Source organism: Sorex araneus, chromosome 5, assembly GCF_027595985.1.
Source record: "Sorex araneus isolate mSorAra2 chromosome 5, mSorAra2.pri, whole genome shotgun sequence".
Classification (NCBI taxonomy): domain Eukaryota; kingdom Metazoa; phylum Chordata; class Mammalia; order Eulipotyphla; family Soricidae; genus Sorex; species Sorex araneus.
The window spans coordinates 195,051,449-195,069,402 of NC_073306.1; the positions used below are offsets into that span (position 1 = coordinate 195,051,449).

Sequence of the window (17,954 nt, forward strand, 5' to 3'; positions counted from 1 at the left end):
CTGAAGAGAGAGTGCAGTGGGTAGGACATTTGCCTTGCACGTAGCTGACCAGGATTCAATTCTTGGCATCCCCTGAGACCCACCAGGAGTAATCCCTGAGCATCACGAGGAATGACCCCAAAGTAAAAATAAACCGAAAACATGGGAAATAAGTATTGATAAGGATATGAACTCTAAAAAAATATACTGTAGGGGCTGGAGCGATAGCACAGTGGGTAGGGTGTTTGCCTTGCACATGGCCGACCCGGGTTCTATTCCCAGTGTCCCATATGGTCCCCAGAGCACCACCAGGAATGATTCCTGAGTGCAGAGCCAGGAGTAAACCCTGAGCATTGCCAGGTGTGACCCAAAAAGAAAAAAAAGAAAAAAAAAAAAACCACTGTAGATGGGAATGTTAGTTGGCGAGACCTCTATGGAAAATGGAATGGAGATTCCTTTTTTTTAAAAAAAGAGAAATAGTGTATGATACAGTGATACTATTCCTAGGTTTCTATCAGGACAGAAAAACAAAAATTCTAAAGGATATTTGCACCCCTCTTTCCACAGGAGAGTTATTCATAATATTCAAATAAGGCATCAACCTGAATGTCCGTAACAGATGACTAGATTAAGAAACTGTGGTAAATATAGCACTGTCGAGTGGTCACCACTAATGTCTCCATTGTCAGACGTGTTATCACTGTTTTTGGCATATCGAATATGCCACGGGGAGCTTGCCAGGCTCTGTCATGCGGGCAGGATAGTCTCGGTAGCTTGCTGGGCTCTCTGAGAGAGACGGAGGAATCGAACCCAGGTCAGCCACGTACAAGGCAAACGCCCTACCCGCTGTGCTATGGCTCCAGTCCCATAGTAAATATACTCAGGAATACTACTCTGCCATTAAAAATATTGAATAAAATTGTGTCCTTTGGTGCCTTCAGGACAAAAGTGGTTGGATATTGAGGTGTAGAGGTACAAAGGATGTGAAAGTTAATTACCTGACAGTTTCACTCATCTGTGAAATACAAATAGCTAAAGCAAATCCTGGTCAAAACAAACTATAAATCTGTCTCCTAAATTTGGTAAAAACTATGATGGCTACAGAGAGGCAGGAGTTGGGAAAGTGGAATGAAAGGAAACAATAGTCTTTTTGGTGGTGGGATGACATTAGAACCACCTGGCATTTTGATGGTGGGTGTGGTGAATCCTACACAAGTATAGCAGTGTTAAGCAATGTTACTTTATATGCCAGACATAATAATTGTAAGCTAATGATAAATCAATTTAAAAATCAAGAAAATAATGAGCTAGTGGGGTGGGGCCAGATTGCCTAAAAATTACTAGAATAAATCTTTTGTGCACTACTTAAAGAAATTCAAAGTCAGCAAACCCTTATTGAAAACATAGACACACTATAAATTAATCAATGCAGTAACTATTTAGTAATGTGCCATGGAATCTCAAAATAATCCTCTAGTCCTCTACACTGACGGTAGGAAGTTCCGTTTAGAGTAACCTGGAGAAAGAGCAGGCGTGGCAATACGAGGAACGCCAAGCATGTCCGAGTTTATCCCAGAGCAAGAAGGGCAAGGGCAGGCAGGAAGAAAGGTAGGGAACGATTCCGACTGAAGCTGCATCCCAGATACGGAGGGCCAGCCAAGAATTTTAAGAATCATGGTGGAGCCTGTGCCGATGGCCCAAAGGGCTGAAGCCATGCTTTGCATGGGGAGCCCTGGGCTCAGAGCCCAGCACTGCAGGATACCCCGAGCACTGCTGAGAGTAACCCCCGAGCACCACGGGGTGTGGTCCAAGACAGAAAACAATAAACAATCACTGTGACATACCTCGAACTACATCAGACTTCAAAGCAGCAAATTATTGAGGCTGGAGGGTAGCCCCGCGTGTGTTTTGCCTTTCGTGCAGCCTACCCGGTTTCAGTCCTCAGCACCACACACGGTTCCCCCAAGCCCTGCCAGGAGTGAACTCTGGGTGCAGACACAGGAAGAAGCCCTGAGCACAGCTAGGTGTACCCTTGCCCCCAAAGAAACAACCAGAAAACCCCAGAAAATTATTCATTCCAGCTGTCACAGGGAAAAGAAATTGTTAGAGATTAAAACTAGGGGGAGGCTAGAGAGATACTAGTGGCTAAAGGACTAGCCTCGCATGTGGCATAGCTGGGTTCCATCCGGTCCCTCAGAGTCCCACCAGGGGGGTGAGCCCTATGCACCCACCACCAGATGTGGCCCAAAACACAAAAACAAAGCAAAACTAGAGGCAGGGAAACTGGGTAGAAGATCTTTGCAATAATAGAATCAGAATAATAGAGCCCTGACACCTCAGCCCTCAAATAAAAAACCTAATTCTATCCAAGAAAGCACAAATTAACATTAAGATTTGGGAGGGGTTTTAGAAGTTTAAAGAACAGCACACGGAAGTTGAAACAATCTGGTAAAGTCATATGGAAGCAGAAAAACAAGTGGTACCTTTCCTCTGGTCAAAGCTCTAAAAGCTGGGGCTGGAGCAATAGCACAGCGGGTACAGTGTTTGCCTTGCACATGGCTGACCCGGTTCGATTCCCAGCATCCCATATGGTCCCCTGAGCACCGCCAGGAGTGATTCCTCAGTGCAGAGCCAGGAGTAACCCCTGAGCATCGCCGGGTGTGACCTAAAAAAAAAAGCTCTAAAAGCTGATGCTAATAGTACACATATGGCATCGATCCCTAAAAAGTTACAGAATACGAAGTGTTCACCCTTGAGACCCTCAGAGTGTTTCACAAAATCAAACAATAACTAAAATAAAATGCAAATAAAGTATAAAAACACCTCTTGCTTATTGTCCAAGAAAGTAGAGTTCGGGTTTTTATAATGGTTCGGGTTTTGTCTCATTAAAACTGAAAGAAGAGACTCTGTCCATTGTCTTTCTTTTTTGTCTCTGGGCCACACCCAGTGGTACTCAGGGCTTACTCCTGACTGCATTCAGGGATCACTCCTGGGGAGGCTTGGAAGACCATATTGGGTGCTGGGGATCGAACCTGGAACTGCTGCATGCAAAGCAAGTGTCTTACCCATCATTTTCTCTGGTGCCAACTTTGGTGCCAATTTTCAAGTATCAGAGAAATAGCACAGCAGATAGAGCACTTGCCTTGAGCACAGACAACCTGAGTTCAACCCCGGTAACCTATAAGGTCTCCGAGCCCGCCAGGAGTGACCCCTGAGTGCAGAACTAGAAATAAGCCCTGGGCACCTCCAGATATGACCCCAAACAAACACAAACACAACCAAACAACAAAAAGAAGCAACTGAACACTATTTGTTTTTATTATCTTGGCTTCACTAAACATGTGTAACAGCTGAATCAGATGGTTATGCCACTAAAGTTTATGCAGAGTTGTGATTATATTATTGATTCAAAAACTAAAAGCATAAGGAATTAGGAACATAGCGTACCATCCACCTTAAAAAAAAAAACCACTCATCAGATAGCTTTGCCTATGAGTTTTAAAGCATTCATAGTTTGGCTAATTTTCTGTATTTGTTACATTGACACTTAATAACCATAAAGCTGCTTTTAAAAGCATTTTGGGGGCAGACAGATAACTGTGGGTAAGGCATTAGCCTTGTAAACTACTGACCTGGGCTCAATCCCCAGCACCACAGATGGTTCCCTGAACACCACTAACAGTGATCCCTGAGCACTGCCAGGTGTGACCCAAAAACAAACAGAAAAAGCATTTTAAAAATACATCAATACAGGCAAGGTGTCCCAGCACCATCAACGTTTCTAATACCTATAGTAGGTATCTTGGCTAATGGGGGGGGGCGGCGGGGGGTGGAGAGCGACAGAGAGAGAGAGGAGAGAGAGAGAGAGAGAGAGAGAGAGAGAGAGAGAGAGAGAGAGAGAGAGAGAGAGAGAAAACATATGTTACTCTATGAATGTGCTGATGAGTCCCTTGGCTGACTACCGGTCTCCGTTAAGAGTGATTTGTGAGGCTCATACTCACTTCTACCTAAGAGATATTCCTGTCAAATTCTTTCCTGAAACACTGCAAAATCAAGTTCCTTGGTGAAGGAACTTGACAAGAAAATGACGATCCTGGAAAATTTCTGCAGGTAAAGTAAAGTAAAAGATGGGGGTACCCGCACCGGGTTTAGTGGTGCAGGGCCGCCTGGCAAGGTAGTGTACCACCCCTTTCCAGCAACTGTGAGCCAAAGGGAAGAGAATGAGGAGCTAAAAGTTTCTGTAAAAGCTGCCCATTAAAATCAGGTAACAGGGGGTTTGGGTACAGTGAGTAGGATGTTTGCCCCGAACGAGGCCCACCCGGCTTCAATCCCCGACATCCCATATGGTTCCCAAGCACCGCCAAGAGTAACCCCTGGGCATCCTGGGTGTGATCCAAAAAGCAAATAAATTAATAAATAAATAAATAAATAAATAAAATCAGGTAAGAAGCAGGAGTAAGCCCTATGCAGCCAGAAGTGTCCCACGAATAAATACTTACAGAAGCCTTCAATTTTTCTCTCCAATGTAGTAAACAGTTTGCAAATTCTATAAGGCAGCAAGTGTTTCTTAACCAAGAAACTCACCCTCACCAATATTCTAATATTAAAAAGGTTCAACAAACTTCCAAAATGTTGAAGATAAAACTTTTAAATGATCCACTCTTTTGTGAGTGATATACTATTTTGCCAGTGTGATTAAATAATTTTACACTAGGCCAGATCCTGTTTTAAAAGTTGTGTTTATATTTCTTTTTAATCCCCACGTCTCTGTGAATAAACACTATAATGATTTAAAGAAGAGGAAACGAGAATAAATAAGTAGGCAGAAACCTGGAACAAGAAGTCTGGGAAATACCAGAAACTGCAACGCTAGTAAGAAATTCTGCTTTAAGCTTCTTGTAAACGTTAAAACATACAAACAAACAAAAAAAACCTTATTTCAAAGATTTGGTGAATAGGCTGTGAATGGTTAGATAAGTCTCCTGGTTTACTTCTTTCAGAGAATAAGGCGGCATTACAGGGGGAAAGGCAGACCTGAGAGAGAGAAAAGCAGGAGTGTAACAATGTAACCCAGCAGTGATTTTTAATTATGAGTCAGCACGGACTGTAGGCCAGCATCTTGCAACCGGAACACTAGCGAATCGGCTAGTTAACACGGGACGCTTGGACACGGAAACCGGGGCAAGAAATCACGGTAGCAACTGGGAAAATTGTCTTTATTCAGGGAAAAGAAACGTTTACAGATTGGATCGGAACCCGCGGGCTCAAATATCCCAAAGGCAGCCAGAGCGGGACAATCCCGAGCTCCGTGCAAGTGACAACCGCCCGCCCCTTTAACAGACGCGGGGTCCCACAGATTCCAAAGCTGTTTGGCTTCCAGGTGCCTGCGGGCGCGTCCCCAACTCCGGGGCCGAAGAGCGGCGGAGTCGGGGCGCCGGCGACCCCCCGACCTCCCCACCGCGCACATGCCCGGGAACAAAAGCGGCGGTGGCAGCGAGACACCCACCTCCGGCTGCTCGCAGGAGCAAGCTCCTGAGTCAGAGCCCGTGGCACGAACGGTTCAAGTCGCCGTGTGCGGACGACAAATGGTCCGGTTGCTCCCCGCAGGGCGGGGGGTCCCCTTCTTTCCCCCCCTCTTTTCGGGCAATGAGCTCCGCTCGGTCCCCGCGGTCTGGGAGGCGGCGGGCCCCCGACGAACTTAGGCGGCGGCACACAAAGAGCCGCGCCGCTGGGGGGGCGGGGGGGCCGGGACCGACACCCCCCCGCACCCCGAGCTCCTCCAGGGCCGTCCCGGGGGCCGGGTAAGGCGGGGGGCGCCGGCGCGGGAAGCGGAAAGGGGGGGCCCGAGCGGCCCGGGGCGCCGCCCCCCGCGCCGTCGGGCGGAGCCGAGCAGCCGCGGGCCGGCCGGGCGGGCGGGGCGGCGTCGGGCGAGCGCGGCGCCCGGAGCCCCAGCATGGCCGGGACGTCGCCGCCGCCCGGGGAGCCGGAGGGCGCGGCGGGGCCGTCGGAGCCCGGCTCGCCGCTGGCCGCCCCGTTCTTCCTGCTGTACCCGGGCGATGGAGGCCCGCCGCCGCCCCGCGCCTGGAGGCCCCCGCCGTCGCCGCCCGCCGGCGCGCCGCTGCCCTTCCTGCTGCTGAGCTACCCGAGCGGCGGCGCCAAGCACCGTGAGTGGCGGGGGGCGGCGATCGGGGCGCCCGTCGGTCTCTCCCGGCTCCCGGCCCGCTCCCACACCACCCCCACCCCCGCCGCGGCCGCTCCCCGCCCCCCACGTGCTCGCGGGCCCCGGCCCGGGCGGCCCCGCGGCGCTGCAGGAGGGGGCGGTGCCCGGCGACCCCCGGCCCGGCCGGCCCGGGGAGGCGGGTGTGGCCGCCGCGCCGCCACCGCCGCGGCCGCTCGGTTGGCCCGAGAGCGAGATCTCGCTCGCTCGCTCTTACTCGATCGCTCTCCCTGTCTCTGTCTCTCTCTGTGTCTCTCTGTGTCTCTGTCTGTCTCTGTCTCTCTCCTCTGTCACTCTCTCCCTCCTCTCCGTCTGTTTCTCTCTGTCTCTCTTCTCTTTCTGTGTCTCTGTCTGTCTCTCGCTGTCTCTCTGTCTCTGCCACTCTATCGCGCTCTCTCGCTCTCTCTCTCCTCTCTCTCTCTCTCTCTCTCTCTATCTCGCTGTCTCCTCTCTGTTTCTGTCTGTCTGTCTGTCTCTCTCTCTCTCTCTCTCGCCTCTCTGTCTGTCTCTGTCTCTCCTCTCTCTGTCTCTCTCTCTTCCCTCTCTGTCTGTCTCTCCTCTCTCTCGCCTGTCTGTCTCTGTCTCCTCTGTCTCTCTCCTCCCTCTCTGTCTCTGTCTCTCCTCTCTCTGTCTCTCTCTCCTCCCTCTCTGTCTGTCTCTCCTCTCTCTCGCCTCTCTGTCTCTCCTCTCTCTCGCCTCTCCGTCTCCCCCTCCCCGCCCTTGCTAACAGAGTGTGCAATCCCACTCGCTAAAATTTCACAGGGTTCCCTCCCCTCGGAGTCGGAGCAGGCGCGGGTGCGGGAGGACGGGGCGGTTTGGGGAGGGCTGTCCCCGGGCTGCTGTCCTTGGACACCCAGAGAGTGCCCTGTGTGTTGTGGTTTGCGCAGGCGGGGGTCCTCGCGGGCCGTAGTGTATTAAATAACGATTGTTGGAACAGTGTGGTCTGGTCTTGAGAAAAGACTAGGTTTGTTTTTCAAGTATGAAAAGGACTGAAGAGACAAGGTATGACATACATGCTAAATATTTTTGCTCTCTGAGTTCCATAAAGAGAGAGGAACTTGCCTGATGTGAGGAGGGAATCTCAGAGACAGAACTAAGAGACTTTTTTAGCACCAAAGCAGACCTTTGAACTGCTGTCTGCACTGCCGTCCCTTACTGCCTTTCCTGCATCTCCGCCACCCCATGTCCTAAGAAGCGATTAACACCAGTGGCATATGTCCCATGAGCATGTGCTGTCATTATCATAGTGAATCTCATGTGAGCTAAAGATACCACTTTTCCTGATCTAAAGAAGCCAAGGATCGGTATAATTGAGCTAGTTGTTGCAAATTACACTCAGACGTATGTAAGAGGAACAAAATTAACCCGGATTCCTTGCCTCCCAGGCCCATTGCTCTATAAAAGAATACATCAGACATTCGAAACTGTGGAACACTGTCCTGGGATAAAGGTTCCTTGGGTTCAGCTGGAGTAGGTCAGATAAGAGGCGAACTCTGACCGTGGACGAGGATTCGTAGTCGAACCCACAGTTTGGGCGTTGGAGTGGTGTACGCTAATAAGCCAGATCCGTGCATAGCAGAACTGAGTTTCTCTAGCAGAGGAGATAAATGTATTACTCTGCTTTCACTTTTCTCTCAGCACCGCCTCTTTTTATTTTTTTCTTTTTTCTTTTTTTTCTTTTTGGGTCACACCCAGCAATGCACAGGGGTCACTCCTGGCTCATGCACTCAGGAATCACCCCTGGCGGTGCTCAGAGGACTATATGGAATGCTGGGATTTGAACTCAGGTCGGCTGCGTGGGTATGAGGATTGATGGAGAAGAACTTTTCAGCAGTCTCGTAGAATTAGTTAAGGAGATGATTGTAATTTCATTTAATTATTTGTCAAGGGCCTTTTGTTCGCGTGCATGTTTGTTTTTAAGTCTTACAAGAAACTTGGGGCCTAAACATGATTCAGCTCAAGAATGGAAAACTGGAGCTAGAGCAATATGGTAAAACTGGTGGGGCAGTTGCCTTGCATGTAGCGGACAAGGGTTCAATTCTCAGAGTCCCGTATGGTCCCCTGAGCACCACCAGAACTAACCCCTGAGCACCATTGGACGTGGCCCAATGTCAAAGCCAAAAAAAAAGGAATGGAAAACTTCAAGGTTTCATAAGTGTCATCTCTTAGATGCTTTGGCATGATTCAGTAGCATGTAAAGTTCTAATAGTTTCTCGTGGTCTTTATTTCTGAATTAGTTTATTGTGTAAGCATTCATGTGGAAAATACATGAGTCCCACTTCCTCTGCTTTCTAAATTAGTCACTTAGAACATTTCATGTTAAAAAAAAATAAGCATACATATTTTAAATATAAAATTGCTTTAAAGTGGTTCTTATTTTAAACTGTTTTATTCAGATCGGTTATTTTTATATGTACTTAAATTTTCAAATACTTGGAAAAATAATATTTTGATTATAAAAAGCTTCCTTGTTGCTGCTCTGCAGAGTAAATGTAATACTGTTTTTCTTACCTGTAAATCAGTATATCAGAACTTGGATCTGTTTGCTGTTCATTTGAGCATCTAAGACCAAAACAGTTTTTAAAACTTTCCGGAGCTGTATTAATCTACTTTTTTTTTTTGCTTTTTTTTTGGGGGGGGGAGGGTCACTCCTGGCCATGCACAGGGGTCATTCCTGGCTCTGCACTTAGGAATTACCCCTGGTGGTGCTCAGGGGACCATATGGGTTGCTGGGAATTGAACCCGGGTCGGCCACGTGCACGGCAAACGTCCTACCCGCTGTGCTATCGCTCCAGCCCCAAGAGCTGTATTTGGACTGAACCTAATGAATATTTGTATTTGTCTGTATTGTAATGTACTTGGATTGAATCCATTGAGTTTCTCAATTTGTGTGTGTGTTGGGAGTGGGGGGCGGGCGGATACTAGGCATGGAACCGGGGACTTCACACATTCAGACGAGTGCTTCACAGATGAGCTACATCCCTGGCCCTAAGCACTCAAATGTTTACATTTGTTTTCCATGTCTTTTATTTTCGAACCATACTTGTGATACCCTGAGCCTTCTCCAGCGCCAGTGCTGGGGCGTGGGACATTGTGGGGTTGGACCCGGGCTTTCTGCGTACAGAGTCTGTGCTCCGTCACGTTGAGCTCTTGCCAGCCCTCAACGTTCAGATTTTAATTTTTGCTAATGTGTTAGCCAAAGATGTTTGATATATAAAACTTGGAGAGATTGTACATTAAGGCAGTATGATTGCTTGGGAGTGGAGGGTTGGGGCCACACCCCCCGATGCTCAGGGGTTATTCTTGATGGTGCTCAGGGGACCATATTGGGACAAACTGAGGTCAGCCACATGCAAGGCGAATGCCCGACCCACTTATCTTTCCAGCCCGGTGTGATCTTTTTATTTTAGGATTTTGTATGTTTTTTGGTTTTGGAATCACTCCTGGCGGTGCTCAGGGATTAAACCAGGGTTCGCCACATGCCAGACAAATGCCTTCTTGCCCTGTGCTGTTTATCAGGCCCTAGTGCATTAATGTTGACTGTATTCATATTTTAAAAATTAACCTTTCATGTGAGCCTGAGAGCTTTTTTATAAAAGATTTTTTTATGCACTTTACCCCTAACCCACACACACAGCCCTAGAAGTTTTCTTTCAAAAGATACTAACGAAGAATAGCAAAAATGTGGAGAAGAAGGTAGCCTGATCTTTTTCTTAAGGTTTGTGACATGTGCTGTGTCGGTGTAAAACCCTTCAGGTTTGAATGTGCAGAAATATTTGACATGTGTCTGTGCGATAGGAAAGAGGCGACTATGTCTTGTAGATTTGGGTTTTGTTGTTGTTGTTGTGGAACCACACCCACGTATGCTCAGGGCCTATACTTGATTCTGGCAGCATTCCAGACCCTGTGGGATGCTGGAGATGGAATCTGGGTGGGTCGAGTGCAAGGCAAATTCCCTACCCTCTGTTCTGTCTCTCTAGCTCTTCTTGTTAGATTATATCTATCCCACTGGAAATATCTGTATTTTTGCGGTGTGGGGACTTAGAACCAGGAGCGCCACACATGCCTCACACATGCGCGTGAGCTACCCTCTTCCTAAACTCCATCCCCCATCCTCCCCTCTGAGGTTTTGAATATACTGATAATCTGCATTTTTATGCTTCCAGCTTTAAAAATCTCAAACCTTTTAACCACGACTTCTGTTTCAGTTGGATTTTCTTTATACCGGTAACCTTCATTTTTGTGCATCCAGCTTTAAAAATCTCAAACCTTTTCACCATGGCTTCTTTTTCAGTTGATTTTTGTTTATATTTTCAAGTCATGTAGTGATCTAATCACATGCTCAAGCTTACGCCTGACTCTGCATCCAGGGGTCCCTCCTGGAGGTGCTCAGGAGACCAGCTGGGGTGCCAGGGATCCAACCCAGGTCAACTGTGAGCTAGGCCAGCGCCCTGCTTGCTGTATACAGCCTCTCTGGCCCAGCGCTAGGTATTTTATTAATACAAAGATACATTGAGTACAAAGTGATCTTTTGGGTCACCTCGCCTCCGTTTCTGTCATAATCTGCCACTTTTGATGGCAGGGACTTCCAGAATTTTTTTTGTGCTTTTGCAGACATGTGTAGACTTTGCCCTTTTTTTTTTATACCAGTTTTTTTTATACCAGTTTCATGTCAAAAATGTTGAGGAGGAGCCCCAGGGTGCCCTGCTCAGTACTTTCAATGCTTTTTTTGTTTGTTTTTTAATCCTAACTTTAGAGACCATCTCTTGGGTAGACAAAAGATAAGGACCACTTGGTATTGAGGGCAAAAGCGGTCCGGCCGTGTGCAGGGTTACCCGGTTCAGTTCACAGGGATTTGACTCTCTTTCCGATGCTCAGAGCTCCAGCACACATAGAAGCACTGCTAATAGCTTCCATCTTTGCCCTGATTTTTCTGTCCCCGTGACAGTACACCAGAAATGTGTTCCCCTTACAAAGAAGCTGCTTTCATTCCAGATCTGCCCGTGCTGTTTTGAGATGAGAGAGAAGCTAAACAAGGAGTAGAAGGACAATCCTCGGAGATCCCTGGCGGTGTAGCCACGACTACACTTCCAAATTGGGTTGAATGGGGGAGGAGGGGCGGGCGGGGGTCTGTGCTTATCCCTGGAAAGGGTAAAGTGTCTGTCACAGATGCACTGTAAGAATTCGTGATGTGTGGAAAGCACATTTCCGGTTACATATGAACTCAGGAATTAATGTTGAAAGGGAAAACATACGTTTTCTATTCAAAGTTAATACACACAGGGGCTGCAGAGACAGTACAACAGGTTCACGTCTTTGTTTAACACTTGCCTCGCATGCGGCCAGCCCAGGTTTGATCCCCGGCACCCTGTATGGTCCCCCCAGCACTCCCAGGAATGATCCCTGTGTGCAGAGTCAGGAGTAATCTCTGCGCATTGCAGGGTGTGGCCCCCAAATCCAAAAAAATGTGACAAGGTTTATAGATATGATTCCATAGCTGTAGTCGGTGATTCCTTACACTGCATACTGCCCTGGGAAAAACCAGGAATGGTTGGGCAAGGTGGGCACTTAGAGGAAGTAGCTTTTCCAAAGGGCACTGAGGATTTTTTCCTACAACGGCAGCAATATGTTAAATAAGTTTGAGAACCTCTGATGTAGATCAATATGAATATACTATCTGTGTGTGTGTATTTATACCTATGTACACTGACTTCTGTTTCTCCATGTACAATTCTATTAATGTCTCTCCTTTTTTTCATTATCTAACAGTTCTAGAAAATAATTGTATGCAGTTAGGAGTTGAAGACACCATGGGCTGGAGAGTTAGTAAACGGGTTAAAAGCAACCAGGCCTGGTTTGATCCCCATCACTATATAGTCCCCTAAGCACTGAGCCAGTTGTGACCCTCCTCTTTACAAAAAAAAAAAAAGGAATTGAAGGCACAATTAACAGTTCTTCTCTATGCTTTTTTTTTTTTTGGGGGGGGGTCACACCCGGTGATGCTCTGCACTCAGGAATTACTCCTGCGGTGCGCAGGGGACCATATGGGATGCTGGGAATCGAATTTGGGTCAGCCACATGCAAGGCAAATGCCCTACTCACGTTGCTGTGTTGCTGTCGCTCCAGCCCTTGCTCTATGCTTTTTAAATTTAGAAAAGACAAAGAAGGTGGGATGGTGGTGGAGAGGTAAAATGGTGTGCAGGGCGCTTGCCTTGCATGTGGCCAGCCCAGGTTCGATCCCCAGCACCCTGTAGAATTCCCGAGCACTGCCAAGAATGAACCCTGAGCACAACCCAAGAGTAAAGTTCTGAGCAAGGCTGAGTGTGGGCCCAAAAAGAAAAACAAAAAAGTACTTTATTCTGCTTTGTGAACATAAAGGCATTTGCTCAAACTGAGGTATGGGTTGGAGGAAGGTTGAATCATTAGAAGCCAAAAGTCTAAAGCATTCATCTTCATAGCAGTAGGTTTTAGAACTGCAGATTGATTTGTGAGTTTTATTACCCCTTTTGGTATAATTAATGTAGAGTAATGCCTTTATTTGCAATACTATAATTCATAAATATTTTAGCCAGTTCTTGTACAGCTGTGTTAAGAATGGAGAAGGCCAGGGATGGATAGTTCTGTATTGGAGCCCCTGCTTCCTATGTCTGAGGTCATGGTTTTGATTTCTCGTGTCAAAAAAAAAAAAAAAAAAGACTGTAAAGTGCCAGTTTTTAATTGGCTAAGGGCTGGTGGCCAAACGAGTCACTCGTGGTGGTGCTTGGATGATCATGTGGTGCTAGGAGTTGAACCCAAGCCTTGTGCGTGAAAAGCACGTGCTCCCATCCTGTGAGCCATCTCTGTGGCCCTGCCAATTATAGGGCCTTTTTATAGAATATTTTTATGTCCCAGGCAAAGAGCAAAAAACTTTTTTTGTAACTTTTTAATTGAACCACTGTGGGATAGATCCTCACAAAGCTGTTCATGATTAGATTTCAGCCCTATAGTATTCCAACACCCATTCCTCCACCAGTGGGCATTTCCCCGCACCAGTGTCCCAAGTTCCCTCCCACCACCCTGCACTCCCCCCAGCTAAAATAATATTTATCATAATTTTTAAACTTAGAGGCAAAGAATTCATATGACTAAGTAATCTGCTGGAAGCTCATTGTATCGCTCCCACCAGGACGGTAAAGAAACCAGTTGGGGCAGGGGACATAGCCCAAAGCACTGGATACATTCTTTGGATGCCAGAAGCCAGGCTCAGATCCCCTGCACCCTGTCCCCTAGGCACTGCAGGGAGTGACTCTTCCGCACTGAGCCAGGAGTAGCTTAGAGGAGTGCAGGGTGTGGCCAAAAACAGGGATCGAGGAGGGAAGGAGGAAGGAGACAGCAGTGGCAAATGACAAAGAAGCTCTTCAAACCAGAAGATTATTTGGCCACAATGCAATCTAGTGGGGTAGTGATGAGTGTCTAACACGTTAACTATATGAATCTTGCTTGTTTTGGGTGCTCAGGTGTTACGCCTGGCTCTGCACTCAGGGGTTACTCCTGGCTCAGGAGATCCCCAGCATAAACTTAGTTCAGATCTTTTTTATTTTTCTTTGCCTCAATATCGGGCTGGAACGATAGCACAGTGGTAGGGTGTTCGCCTTTCGCCTTTCATGCGGCCGACCCATGTTCAATTCCTCCTCCCCTCTCGGAGAGCCCGGCAAGCTACTGAGAGTATTGCGCCCGCAAGGCAGAGCCTGGTAAGCTACCCGTGCGTATTGGATATGCCAAAAACAGTAACAATAAGTCTCACAATGAGAGACATTAACTGGTGCCCACTCGAGCAAATTGATGAGCAACGGGAAGACGGGATGACAGTGACAGTGACAGTGCCTCAATACCATGACCGTTCACGTGTGTGTGTGTGTGTGTGTGTGTGTGTGTGTGTGTGTCTGTGTCTGTGTCTGTGTCTGTGTGCACATTGCCAGAGACGTGATCCCCTGGTCCTTCATCCTTTCTGACTTTCGTGTACTATAGATTGTCTCTCCTTGGCCCCACCAGAACTCTAAGAGTTCCAAGCCCTTATTTGATTTGATTTTGGTTTGGGGTCTCACCTGGCTCTGTTTCCTGGCTCTGCTCGGGGATCACTCCTGATGAGACTCAGAGGACCGTATGTGGTGCTGGGGATTGAACCTGGTCGTGTGTGCAAAACAAGTGCCTTACCTACTGAACTGTCACTCTGCCCTTGAAGCACTATTTAGGATACAGTGACCAGGATTAGGGACTGTTTCCTTTGTGTCAAACACCAGGCTAGGCATTGGACTTTCTTACTTTGACTCTGAAGTTAATATTATCCTATATTGATGTTGAAGAAACTGGCACCGTATGCCAAGGTTAACTTCTCTTCTGAGTGATATATCTAGGTTTCCCATGAGCCTTCTACATGTCAAGTCCACTTCCTCTCTGTCCTTCTCAATCCTACGTTGGAGACCCCTGTTTAGACAGCCGCAAGCATCTAATTCTTTTCACAAGAGCCTGACTTACTAAAAATGAATTAATGGACGTGAACTTCACATGTCACCGCTTGACCAAGTATTTATATGTGTAAATCCACCATGAATAGCCAGCCATCTGTGAGACACAACTTTAGCAATGTCTATTATTACCTATTTCTTATATATTACTGTCTTATTTTTTCATAGTAGATACTGTATACATATGAAGTTAATGACTTACTACAAATGAATAAAAGCCCATGTTAGAATGACTTACTTGTTGGACTGTAAATATGTCTTGATTTTATAGAATTTGAGGTTTTTCATGAGTAAAGGAAAAAGGAGGTTGGAAATATACCATTGCAAGAATATGGGGTACTTTGAAACTACATATTTATACTAACTAGTGTCTGTTGAGAATTTGGCATATGGTAGGCCCTATTATAAGAGTTTACAGGGCTTAGAGGATGTACAAAATAGATAAAGCTCTGGCTATGAGGCCTGTGGTCTTTGTGAAGCTGTATTAATTTCATTTTACTGCTGACTAAATCAATGGGCATTAAATTTCCCAAGGTCTTCTAAGTGATTGATAATTTTACATGTGTAAATTATTGCCTTTTGCCACTATGCCACAAGGTCAGTTTAATTATTACATAAGGTTATTTATAATCTTATTTTAGTTAATGTTGATAGCAAAAAAGATTATATATTATAGATTATATATTATACTACTGTTGGTGTGACAAAATAATAACAGCTTCTGGGGTATGACTATTTAACAGTTACTCTTGGAGAGTATCTACAACATAGTATGAAGCCTGTTAAGTATGAAAATGTAAAGTTCTAAAAGCTCGTCATAAGTTGACTGTTATCTTAGGACCCAGGACCTCAGCATTACGCAGGCTCAGGTACTCAGATTCTTGTTCTGAGCCAGGGAGGACTGAAAGCAAGGGATCAGGGGCTGAATTCAGAAGACTTTATTTAAAGGACAGGAGAGGAAGGGAAAGGAGGGCAGGGACGCTCCTGGATTATAGGAGGGGTCTCCTAAAGATGGATTCCAGAGACAAGCAATCACCTTTCCCCTTTCATGCCATTTAAAACAGAAGGGTCTGGGCGAGCGTTTCTTTAGTATGTGGCCATTGGAACAGGGGGGAGGAGCGGACATGATCATCTTTAAAGTCTGGTCCACTCGATGGCCTGGTAAGGCCGAGGTCATCCAGATTGTCAGGCACCACCCTTGTGACATTCCACGCCAATAGTTCTCTTTTTTAAGGCCAAGGTCACCCAGATTATCAGGCACCACCTACACCACCCTTGTGGCATTCCACGTCAATGGCTCCCTTTCCTTAGGGCCATGTTCCTAATCTCGCCCAGCCTGTTCCCCCTTGGTCCCTACCCAAAAAACTGGGTCACGTGCACAGGCCTCCAGTTTAATTCCCACCACCACGTGCCCTCCTGCCCCCAGCTGTGGCCGTTCAGAGTCGTCACCCCAAAGTCCAGAGCAGCAGCAGCTGAGCAACGATCACCCATTGTCTCTGGAGGTGTCCCAGACAATATCCCAAATTTCTTGCACACACACGTGTGCGCGTGCGCGTGTACACACACACACACACACACACACACACACACACAAGTGGACATAACAGATTTTGGTTCTAAAAGAGGGAAGTAAACGGGTGAAAGAAGTAAAGCACTGTGGGAAAAAGGCCTGATCATCCAATTGAATAATCTTATTCTGCAGAAACCATAAGGACTTCCTACCAGTGTCATCATGATAAGTGATCTGTTTATATATTTTGTGCTAACAGCGTCTAGTGAAATAGGAGGGAGAGATTTTTCTTTAATTGTGAAACTGATCCAGGAAGCCTTGGGAAGGAACTTGGGAGCTTCGCAAACATTTCATCGCAGAGGCTAGCAAGTTAGAAGTACTTATGTATAAAACAGGAACTCTGGGTAGTTTCAGAACTATCCAGCACTGCAGCAGAAGCGAACTGGAGGGGCTGGCGCCATAGCACTGTGGGCAGGACATTGACCTTGCACGAGGCCATCCGGGTGATACCTGAGCACAGGACCAGGAGTAAGTCCTGAGCGTCACCAGCGTGTTCCCAAAGCAATCAAGCAAGCAAACAAACAAAGCAAGAAAAAACAAGTTGAAATGGAAGGACCGGAGAGATGGTGCAGTGGGGAGGGCGCTTGCTTTCACGTGTCCAACCTGGGTTCCACCCCTAGCACCCTAATCTTGTCTCCTTAAGCCCCGCCAGGACACATCCCTGAGCACAAGGCCCGGAGGCCCAGGCAGTACTGCAGCTAAGTAACGCACCACAGCCAGACGTGCAGCCCCCGGACACTTGCCACAGTGACAGGGGAACAAAAGCAAAAGGGAAGGGGAACAAAACTAAGGAAAGTTGTCTCCATTTTCCAAAGGGCTAAGACTTGGCCTGCCTGTAGGAAGTCTGTTTCTCAAAGGTATGCAAATAATCTTATTAAAAATGAACTTAGAGCTAACTCAAATAACCCTCAGCATGAAAGTGGATCAGAAAACTGTTTATAGTGCAAAGAAATAATATCTTCTAATCAAGCAGCCTGAAGAATAATTAAACTAGCACCCTACACAGCAAAAAATCTGAGAAAATGAAGTCTTGACTCAAAGGGTAGTTGAAAAAGACTAAATCTCAGCATATTGTTCATACATCTATATTTTTAAAATATCCTAAAAATAGTGTAGTGACTTACAAACCTCTTAGTAGTGGTTGCCTTAAAAGGGGAGGAAAAAAAATTATAAGAGGAGAGGCAGATAAATGTAAGTTGTTGGTTCATTTCTGCATTTGGGTTAATTTTTGTAGATATTGGTTGTATATATATATATATATATGTATATATGTATATATGTACACTTTATGTAGGTTTGGGGCCACATCCAGCGGTGCTCAGGGCTTACTCCCGACTCTGTGCCTAGGGATCACTCCTGTCAGTGCTCTGGGGACCATACAGGAATGAACTTCGGTCAGCCTTGTGCCTGGCAAGCACTGTGCCCTTCTCTCAACCCCAACATGGGTTATATTTTAAATAATTAAAGTCATAGGTTGAAGTTGGCTACTTAGAGTCTCTAGGGTGATCACTTTAGAAAATAAGTCTATGTTTTCATGCAAGGCAGAGCCTGGCAAGCTACCCGTGGTGTACTCGATATGCCAAAAACAGTAACAATGACGTTCCTCATTCCCCTGATCCTGAAAGAGCTCCCAATACGCCATCGGGCTACACTAACACTCGACAGGGACGAATGGAGACATTAC

The 17,954-nt window shown here is 46.6% G+C and overlaps 1 protein-coding gene across 1 annotated transcript in view; it reads left to right on the forward strand.

Moving 5' to 3' along the window:
* Positions 1-5,891: 5,891 nt before the first annotated feature.
* The window catches only part of RUFY3 (RUN and FYVE domain containing 3), a 92,090-nt gene continuing 80,027 nt past the window's right edge, over positions 5,892-17,954 (forward strand). The window contains exon 1 of the mRNA XM_055137298.1: positions 5,892-6,143. Within this exon, the coding sequence (XP_054993273.1) occupies positions 5,933-6,143 (211 nt within the window). The 5' untranslated portion in view covers positions 5,892-5,932. The remainder of the gene's footprint in view (positions 6,144-17,954) is intronic.